The 10,320-nt window shown below is 40.1% G+C and overlaps 2 protein-coding genes and 1 pseudogene across 2 annotated transcripts; 2 read left to right on the top strand and 1 right to left on the bottom strand.

The window, feature by feature from the left end:
* Positions 1 to 119: 119 nt before the first annotated feature.
* Positions 120 to 4,858, bottom strand: slc2a10 (solute carrier family 2 member 10). The gene is made up of 5 exons (XM_085352958.1): positions 4,816 to 4,858; positions 2,773 to 4,023; positions 2,506 to 2,628; positions 341 to 476; positions 120 to 260 (listed from the first exon to the last, which is right to left on the bottom strand). The coding sequence occupies exons 1-5, from the start codon at positions 4,856 to 4,858 to the stop codon at positions 164 to 166; spliced, it is 1,650 nt and encodes a 549-aa protein (XP_085209084.1). The 3' UTR covers positions 120 to 163.
* LOC146631456 (U6 spliceosomal RNA) lies at positions 1,996 to 2,150 on the top strand (annotated as a pseudogene).
* A 3,521-nt stretch (positions 4,859 to 8,379) lies between the features above and the next one.
* Positions 8,380 to 9,933, top strand: tp53rk (TP53 regulating kinase). Its single transcript, XM_085353688.1, has 2 exons — positions 8,380 to 8,616; positions 9,309 to 9,933. Exons 1-2 carry the CDS (start codon positions 8,394 to 8,396, stop codon positions 9,794 to 9,796), a joined length of 711 nt encoding a protein of 236 aa, XP_085209814.1. The 5' UTR covers positions 8,380 to 8,393; the 3' UTR covers positions 9,797 to 9,933.
* The last annotated feature ends 387 nt before the right edge of the window (positions 9,934 to 10,320 follow it).

The raw sequence follows: 10,320 nt of genomic DNA, 5'->3' as shown, positions 1-10,320 counted from the left end.
GTCACCCAGTTAAACTCAAAGACATGTTACAAAGTCCTATATCATTCATGTTCAACCCTCATGAACTTAGGCACACGCTAACTGTCGATTTTTATTTTGACTAAAGATTTCAGGTCAGCTGTTTGAGGTGATGTCTTCCTAAACAGTTCATTATCTTTTTGGTTCACCCCGATGTGCAAACCTGACAGTGCACTCTCTGGTATTGTGAGGAGGTATTTCTGCTGCTGATGAAGCCACAGCACTCCAGATGGTGGTAAAACCTGCAAAACAACAGTGGAGGCCTCACATTGCATCACTCGGGACTCTGTATTTGATCAGGTGAATAGACTGCAGATCATACCTGTTTAAACGCAGCTCCTTGTCTATTTCCTCCAGAGTCTTCCCTTTTGTCTCTGGTAGCATGAAGTAGAAGAACACTGCAGCTGCCACAGCAGTCAGCCCATACACAAGAAACATCCCTGACAGGCCAATCATATCTGCAGAATTAAAACACATTTCTTTTTGCTACCATGTTCAAAAACATATTTACACTGTGGGTCTTGATATGTTTTTACTTTGTGTGTTGGGTTCTAGGTCAATGACATACAATTAGGGCCATACGTTTTGAATAATGAAAATAAATAAAGAAAAACAAATTTGCTTCTGTAAATCACAACAGTGGATTTTAAATCAAACAAGTAATCTTAACTGTTAAACTTTGAGCTTTTAAAAAAATCTGCATTTATAGATTTTATATTTTGCATTTTTTGGTTATTATCAAAAAAATATTAAACTATTTTGTGCAACGCATTTAACTTCAAACTGGAGAGCTTTTATTTTGGTATACCATTAACTTCATGTAAATTGTCCTTCTGCACAGGAGATCCAGCTCACTACATTTCATGCTGAACTTTTAGGGTCAAGGTTGGGTTCATTTAAAAGTCAACATTATAGCTATCGTACTTTTAAAAAAAGGAGAAACAAAAAGTATAATTCTCCATATTTCACACTTTCAGACTTGTTTCCATTCAGTTATAAACAAGTCACTCTGAATTTTCACATAATTAACAGTTAACAAGCTTTCAAGCAGCTTTCAACTTTTATATGCCAGCATGACACCGATCACAAATTCCCATCTCAAGAAGCACAAATAATTGTAGTATTTGAGTATTATCCACAGCCAGAAGCAAAGCTGATAAAAACTGGAGGTGGGAATGAGAGAGTAACTTGCTTTAAATACTACCCATGATAACAGTGGTATCTTGATGCATGCTCAATCATCCAGGTAAGTAAATCCCAAAAAGGTTGATTCTGTTCATCTGGACGTAGCGTTTTCAGTGGGAGAGACGTTTCGTCACTCATCCAAGTGACTTCTTCAGTCTTCTGACTGCAGGTTTTGCCATTCTTATAAACAGTACCTTTGCACAATGACTGAAACCAGCACTACTAATGAACAATGGGCTGTGAGGTCAGTTCCTTGATCATTAATGATGTAAGAACATCACATCAAGAAGGCCCTGAGTAAACGTGGTTATCCTTGCTGGACATTTGTTAAACCTGGGAAGGCACCTAAAGAAAGCTCCAACCGATCCAGGAAAGAAGGACAACCACTGCCTCCTGTGTCAGGAGTATTGGAACAGTTGAGATGCATTTTTTCTAAACACTGCGTCTCTGTGGCTTTTAAGCTAAGGACCATGGTCTTAGACTTGGAGATGCTAATTCTCATCCCAAGCCACTTCACATACAAGTTATAAACAGAACTGTTAACAAAGGACAGCCCTGGCAGAGTCCAACTCCCACCAGTAATGAGTCTGACTTAGCAAGTCGAGCCATTTGTCAGGGTGGGATCACCACTGGTAGCTTAATGTTAGCAGTTAATGTTAATGTTAGCGTGTTGCTTTTTCAGGCATTTAATGTGTTTGCAACAGTGGATCCTTGTCTTTTTGTACATTATATATGAGGTCATATGTATATTCACCACATAATACAATGTAATTACACTTTATTGTATCCAGTACTTTTATTTTAGGGTACGCACTAAATTGGATACAATACAGAGAAGTTTAGCATAAAATGTTAACGTTTCTCCAACGTTGTCTTCCCAGCAGTTTCACCGGATGGCCAGGATGCGCAAGGATGACACGCAAATTCGTGAAGCGTTCCACATTTTTGTGGGTGGCTGTAGCGCAGGAGGTAGAGCCGATTATCTACTGATTGGAAGGCTGGTGGTTCAATCCCTGGCCCTACTCTGCAAATATCCTTGTGCAAGATACTAACCCCAAGTTGCTCTCTGATGCATCAATCAGAGGCTGGGTGAATGTGGCATGTAGTTTAGAGCGCTTTGACTGAGCAGTCCATTTATCATGCATCATGAAATCAATAGATGTAATGAACTTTTTTTTTGGAAGCATTTTATTATTATAATTATTATGATTTTTTTTATTCATTTATTTTTTTTCTGGTAAACTAAAGGTAAACATCTAGCTACTTTAAAACCTATAGTGCTATTGAAACTCCAAGACTCACCAATAACATTCAAAAAGGTGAAGGTGACCAGCAGATTTGCAGCCCAGTTGAAGCAGTTTGTGAATGCGAATGCTCTTCCTTTAACAGCAGCTGGAAATATTTCACTCAGGAGGAGCCATGTCACTGATCCAAAAAAAAACAACAAAAAACGTTATGATAACCCACAGGTAAAAATTGTAATGGAGGTAAAGCTATGCTTGACAAATACACAGAAATGATTTAAGCTTTAAATCTATAAAGTAAATAATATTGAATAAATTTACACACTTGGTCCAAATCCAACAGAGTATGCACTGACAGTACCCATCATACACAGGAGGATGATCCAGTTGATCACTTTGCCGTGGACTTTAGTAAAAGTTTGTGGAGTGGGTTCCAAAGAAATGTGGCCGATTTTATCTTGTGTGGTGTTTTTAAAAAGAAAGTGGTTTCCAGCCAGAGACGTATCAAAAACAGAGTAATTGCCAACAGGTGAGTGACGTGCCCGTGTTTCGTTAACGTCAATGTTTTGAGCATTACAAGGTCTCATAGCGGTCACCTGCGAATGTCCACTGAAGAGTCCGATGGTTATTAGGCACAGAGCCATGACAGAGCAGCCTCCGATGAGCAGAGGCCTTCTGCCCACTCTGTCTGAAAACGCCATGGATATCAGAGTAGCAATCACTTTGACCAACCCCAACCCAACTGATGCCAACACTGCTGAGGAGTCACTCTGAAATCCCACTGTGTGGAAGATGGTGGAGGCATAAAACAGTACGTTTGGCTGGCCTGTGAACTGCTGAAAGAGAACTAATCCCAGCCCGATGACAGTCCGAGTCCTCATATTGTCCTGGCACTTGAACAAGTAGAAAGTGCTGCGTTGAACCTTCTTATTTCTCTTGCTAGACTGCACTTTTGAGTCATCTGCTTCTTGGGCTTCAGTGCTGTCATTTTGAAAGCACTGACTCTGGTTGAAAGAATCCTTACTACTGGAAGGGAGTAAGCAGATGGACATGAGCTGTACCAGTGTTGGTACCACAGCTAGACCAAACATCCACTTCCACCCTCTTTTATAGCCAGACAGGATATAGTTAATGGCATAAGCTGACAGGATGCCCACAGTAATCCCAGCCTCATACAGTGTTACCAGGAAACCTCTGCGGTCTGGACTTACTACCTCAGACACAAAGAGGCAGCAGGACATGGAGGATACAGACATGGCAAAGCCTATTGTGATCCTTCCTATGACCAGTGCTAAGAATGAGTTGATGAGCAGAACCAGGCTGGCTGTCAGGATCATGACATTGCTGATGAGGATGGAGTTCCTGGAGCCATGACGGTCAATTAAGCAGCCGCCAATGATCGAGGCCAGCAAGGCTCCTATCAGCAAGGAGCTGACCAGCACCTCCTGCTGAATGCATGACAGCCTGAAATCAACCTTGAGCTGCAGTAAAGCACCCGATATGATGCCCAGCTCATAACCAAAGACAAGTCCGCCCAGAGTAGACACCACACTGGCCAATGGCGTGATAGGACAACCTGTGAGGAAAGAAAAATTAAGATGGTTAATTTTTAAAGTATAAAAGAAAATGTACTGCCTCCCAAATAATCTCAGTTGTAAGGAATTACACAGAAGAAAACTACTGAACGGTTATAAGATTTGAATCCATTCATTTTATGTTATTTGTGGTAAACTGAATTGGAAACATTCTTTTTCTTTGTGTTTGTTGGGTTAGCGTCTAGAAATAAAGATGGAACTTGAAACAGCTTGGTTTGATGCATACTTAGATGATGTTATTTGGACAAAACCTTAAATCCTTCAGATGTCAGGAGTTAGTTTACAACTTACTAAACTCCTGACATCATCAGCAAGTGGTACTACAACTTCATCTTGCTGATCACGTTAGAACAACAGGTGCATTTTAGCTTTAGAAAGTACCCTAATAAATGAGCCACATTGGTCACTGTGATCAGCCTGTGGTTCTCTGATGTTCAGAATCTATTGATTGAAATGCAAATGAGGCAGAAAAAGATGAAGATGTAAGCTGCTGGAGTTCAGTCTTCCCTTGATAGTCATTTAATTTTCACCTTTGCACCTTTGAGTAATTAAAGATGTTGTGCTGTTCAATAACCATGTTCTGAATGTAGATTCAGGGCTTCAGTGTGAAATGTGAGCTATCAGCAGCTAGAACAATCAAGCAAGCATTTGCACTGGCGGATCACATTAGTCAACACTAATGCATTTCACACAATATTTACACCAATTTACTTTATGTCACAGTAAAAATCAGCATTTGATTGTGGTAAACTGATTTACATAAAATTACTTACTCATTGCTTCTGTCTTGTTATGTGCACATTTAAGCCAGACCATGCAGCTCTAAATCCATCTTTCAGAAGACATTCACTGTAGAGTATATGGGAAACAATAAAAAGATCATCTCCATTTTGTGTACTGTCCTCCTGCTCTGGCACCAACAGGAAGCCCTGCTGACAGAAAATCAAAGGAAGCCCATCAGAGCCTGTAGCAGCACCGCTGCCATGACAACACTTTTGTTGATTACAATGATTTCATTAGGGAGTCCATGCAAAGAAGGTATAAAAAGAATGAAATAAAACATGTCTGTGTAGAAAGCAGTTAGCTCGTCAAAGTATAATTCTGCTAGACATCCTGTCACCTGACAGTGACAAGGCAGTGGAGAATTTGATGTGTCGCTCTGAAATATCAAGAGGGAGAGGAACACCACTACTGTAGTTAAAAAGCACTTGTGTCTCTGCTTACTGACTCTGGAAGACATTAATTATCACCGACAAGCTTCAGTATTCATTAGCTGGAACACTGAACTGTCACCGAAACATCCAGACTTTCCTGACTGGTGGATGAGTCATTCAACAGTTCATTCACTGATCAATAACTTGGACAGTGCTCATAACTAACATACAAAAGACAACGATTCAACTTAACGCTTTAATTGACGTATGTTGGCAGAGTCGTCTGTCTTTTTGTGCTAGTGTCAGTCCAGGGTGTATAAGAGCATTCTATGAGAATAACCTGACTAGTTTAACAGAGTAACTTTTCATCACTTTTCTTAAAACAATTAATTTTTTTGACAAACTTTTTTGTGTAAAAGGTGGATTAATTTAATCTTTCAATTTATTAAATATTTAAATATTTAAAATCTGCAAGTAGAATGATTTCACAAGTTTCTTTACAAAATTTGCTGTGCTTTTTCGATAGTAAGGCAGTAAATACGTTATACAACTATTATATTTGTTTCCGACTATTATTGCAAAAATAATGATAATAATAATGATGATGATAATAATAGCAATCCACCTGGAATTAAATACGATGTTTAGAAATCTGTAGCACGGCTGGGGTTCACACTTAAAACCATGACAGTAAAAAGTAAAATATTTCCTGTTTAAAACACTTCAATAACATTTTTACTTATAGTTACGTAAATGCCACCATATTTACGTAAAATTCAAAATTCCGTAAAAATTCCTCTTCACAACTCTCTTGCAGCCTATTTTAACGCTCCAGCTTCTTCTGTTGTGGAGAAATGTAGCTCCATTATTCATCCCTCCCACTGTATTTCAGCAAGCACAGTGGGCACGCACGCACACACACACACACACACACACAGGGCAATCCGCTGTGAATTTATATATTTTTGGGTAGGACAGAGAAATGGACTCACCTCTGGCAGCAGGAAACAATACACAAAAATGCTCCTGGAAAACCTCTGGCCCTCCAGGAAGTTGGGGCTACGTGGCAGCAGTGTCGGATTGCAAAGAAGAATTTCTTGGCCAAGTTTTGACGCCAGAGGTCGTCAGCTATGGAAGTTCCCCGGGAAGGTAATCCAGGCAGAGGATCTGCAAGCACCGCCCACAGCCGGCCAGAGCAGAGAGGAGGACCAGTCCGCTCGCTTTGTCACACACACACACACACACACACACACACACACACACACACACACACACACACAATAATGACGGAAAAAAACCCAAACCACATTTAACGTGTCTGTGAAAGTGACGTGCTGAGTTATAGTTAACTATTTATTTTATAAGTAGCATAAAGAGCTGAAGAGTTAAAAAAAAATACTCGTACTGCATTTTGCGCATATTATTAACTGTGATATAATTACTGGTGATGATAGTGATATGTCAGTGCAGTAAACATAATATAGTATCACATAATCTGCAGTGCTGACACTGGAGGTTTCTAGAATAATTAAAGCTGTAGAATATATTCTTACATTTTAAAAAGAGATATGTAAGAAATCTATATACTGTATACACTGTAGGCTTGCCTTAATTAATTACACTATATTGTAGCTGAACAGAAATACTGTTTAACAACCTCTGTTTGTGTGTGCCTGCTATTTGTTCTGGTTTGGTAAACTGGAAATGGTGAAATTCTGCTCTTACTTCATATAATCGATTTAATTTTCAATGAAAATGTTGCGCTGATGGTACCTTAGAAATATGTGTTTACTATGGAATTCATACTGGTATCTGTATCTGAAGTTCAATAGCAGGACCACACCCCACAAATCCCCCTTCCAGTGGTGTGTCTATCAACGCCGACTTCCTGCCACACAAAAGTTTATCATTGTTTTCATGCCCCTCTCCTCCTCTCCTCCTATTTGCCATCCCCTTTTAAATTTATCAAGATCTGGCAGGCCAGGAAGGTGCCATTTGTCTTCAGCCTGCCAATGGATTATTTTTTTGGACAGAATGTACTGTAGAATTATTTTTTTAATGGTTTTGTAGGAGTCTTCCAAAGTATATATAAAGAAGACAATTTGATCTCAAATTTCTAGAAATGAGCTTCACCACCCTCCATGTTGAAACTACTGTGATGTTGAAACTACTGTGGGCAGCTATTTTTTTTTTGTCTAAACAAATTTTAAAACCTGTTTTAAGTTTAAAAAAATTTTTTGTTTTCCTTTGAAAATTCTATCAATGTCTTTTCTTTTTCATAATCCTCTCTGAAATAGATTCAGGGATCTTTGAGTTACTTAAAGAAAAAGAAAAGAAAAGTGATATAACAAAGCCACAGGATTTACAAATTCTACTTTATCCTTAATTTGCTGAACAGTTTTTCATCCTGACCCCATCTTGTATTTTGTCAGTAATGGCAAATAACTCGGAGTGGTTATCAGGTGCCAGGAGTAAAGCTGTTAAATAAAATCATCCTCACCAAACATGACTGCGACAAAGCAATAAAAACAAAAAAACCCACACCCGCTCAGAACTGGGATTGAAGGGTTTAGGTAAGCAGCAGAATGGCCGACGGCTGTCTTCAATTTGAAAATGCTGATATGGATGTAACAGGTTGTATCAATGCAAGCTACACTTAAAATGTTAATACTATTATTACTGCTGGGTCTTGACATTATAAAGTGCCTTTAGGCGACTGTTATGATTTGACACTATATAAATGAATCGAATTGAATGAATACACTAACTGGCCACTTTATTAGGTACACCGTGTTGTACCGCCTTTCCCCTCAGAACTGCCTTAGTTTTCAAAGGCATTGTTTTTGCAAGGTGGTGAAAACATTCTTTGGGGAGTTTGGTCCATGTTGACATGCTGCCATCACACAGCTCCTGCAGATTTGTCAGCTCCATGATTTGAATCACATTCAAAAGGTGGTCTATTGCATTAATAGTAACAATGAAGGCCTCTTTATGTACAGTGAACCCGAGTCATGTTCAAGAAGCCGGTTTTAGATGGCGTGAACTTTGTGAGTCATAGGTTATTTGTGTATATTTTGTGTATTATTTGTGTGTATGTGCTCTACATCGAAAACGTTTCTCTGTATTTATGTGTAGGTATTTTTGTGGTCGCTAGGTGGCAGACGTAAAAAAAGAGCACGGAGGAGGAGGAAGTAAACATGGCGCGGGAGAGCAACATGGCGGTCCCTGAGTTCCTCAGGCAAGCAGAGTTGTTGAAGCAAGGGGCAGAAGCCCGGGTGTACCGGGCCGAGTTTCTGGGAACGCCAACAATAGTGAAGGAAAGGTTCCCTAAACGCTACAGACACCCAGCCTTAGACGAAAAGCTGACACACCGCAGGACCGTGCAGGAGGTCCGCGCCATATTACGGTGTCGGAGAGCAGGCAAGTCCTCCGCTGGTGGAGGTGATCCAATTAGCACCACCCTAAGGTGGTTTAAGAATATTTGTAGCCAACTAACCCACTGGATAGACTGTTGGCTTTGCTGGTCGTGAGTCAATGATTACGCCAGATTGACTTTTCAGCTAAATTGCGTTTATTATCTGAACAACAGACGATATTCAGTCTGCAGAGACGTACACAGCAGCGGTTCTATCTTGTTGGAAGCTTCAGATCTGTGAATATTTATACTTGCACGATGATTTAGTTTGTGACCAAATGATTAAGCAGCCAACAACAAAGTGGAATGTGTTTATTCCTTTGCTCGTTTCATTCAAATGCAAGAAAGTGATCCCTACATAACTCATAGTTGGTATATGTTGTGTACAAACCCCTTCTTCTCCACAAGGGGGCACAATAGATGAGCAAATGCTTCCACAGATGTTTAGTCACAGCTTCTGCATAAAGTCAGCTTCATGAAAAATTACAAATTCAACCCTTCTCACATTTTATCTCTTATGTTTTGTTGTGCATTCTCAACTTCTGTGTTATCTATTCAACATGGATCTGAACATTTTCTCTAAAATCTGCTCCGCCCACACTGAAACATCTTTTAGCCACACACAAACCTTAATCGATAATTGAATGGTATTGTAGTCACACAAAGTTTGTAAAATCAGACTTTTTCTTCTTCACAGGAATATCTGCCCCTGTAGTCTACTTTGTGGACTATACCTGCCACTGTATCTTCCTGGAGGACATTGTGGGTTCCTCAACTGTGCGTGACTATATTGCATCTGCTCAACAGTCTGACTCCTGCAAGGAGCTGAAGTTGCAGAGGCTGGCCGAGCGCGTGGGGCAGGTCCTGGCTAAAATGCACGATGAAGATGTCATCCACGGAGACCTGACCACCTCCAACATGCTGCTGAGACCCAGCCCAGAGGGAGGAGAATCCGACCTGGTCCTCATAGATTTTGGTCTGAGTTACATCTCTGCTCTGCCCGAGGATAAGGGTGTGGACTTGTATGTGCTGGAGAAAGCCTTCCTCAGTACCCACCCCAACACAGAGGAACTGTTTGAGAAGCTGCTGAAAAGCTACACAGCGTCATCCAAGAAGTCATCAGCTGTCATTAAAAAGCTTGACGAGGTTCGGTTGAGGGGAAGGAAGAGGTCAATGGTGGGGTGAAGATACTCCCCATGTGTGTACAGGGGCAGACTTGTGGAATTTCATAACGCTGAAATTAAGACACTGTTGTGCACAGTCTGTAAATTAACATTATGCAAAAATTGTAATTGAATATAACAATATTTCTAATAAATGGGGCCTCAGATCTTGCAGTTTATGTGGTGATTTATATAAAAGCACCTAAGGTACTGCTCAGTATCCTCAAGGTTTGAGGGTCAGGCTCCCAGGTAGAGGACCCAAGCTTGAAGGATAGACTGCCCGTAGGGGCGAAAGGGAATTGAGACATACATAGATAGATATGTGTGTATATATATCAAGTAGTTTGTGTTCCATGAAAAATGGAACCAGTAAACTGAATTTATGAACACACACACAAGTGGATCAATTTAGTATTAAGAACTTTATAAAACTACTGCATTCCTTTTGACATGAGCACTGATAAGCTGAAGCAGTCATGCAGGATTTTAAAGACGGCAGAAATGAGTGTTTCCTCAATCACGGAGAAGGTTACTTGTAGAGAACAG

Source organism: Diplotaxodon limnothrissa, linkage group LG5 (genome assembly GCF_057381915.1).
Source record: "Diplotaxodon limnothrissa isolate DT_005_m linkage group LG5, D_limnothrissa_male_GT1.1, whole genome shotgun sequence".
Classification (NCBI taxonomy): Eukaryota; Metazoa; Chordata; class Actinopteri; order Cichliformes; family Cichlidae; genus Diplotaxodon; species Diplotaxodon limnothrissa.
Note: the sequence above shows the minus strand (reverse complement) of the source record. Positions and strands in the feature narration are given on the sequence as shown.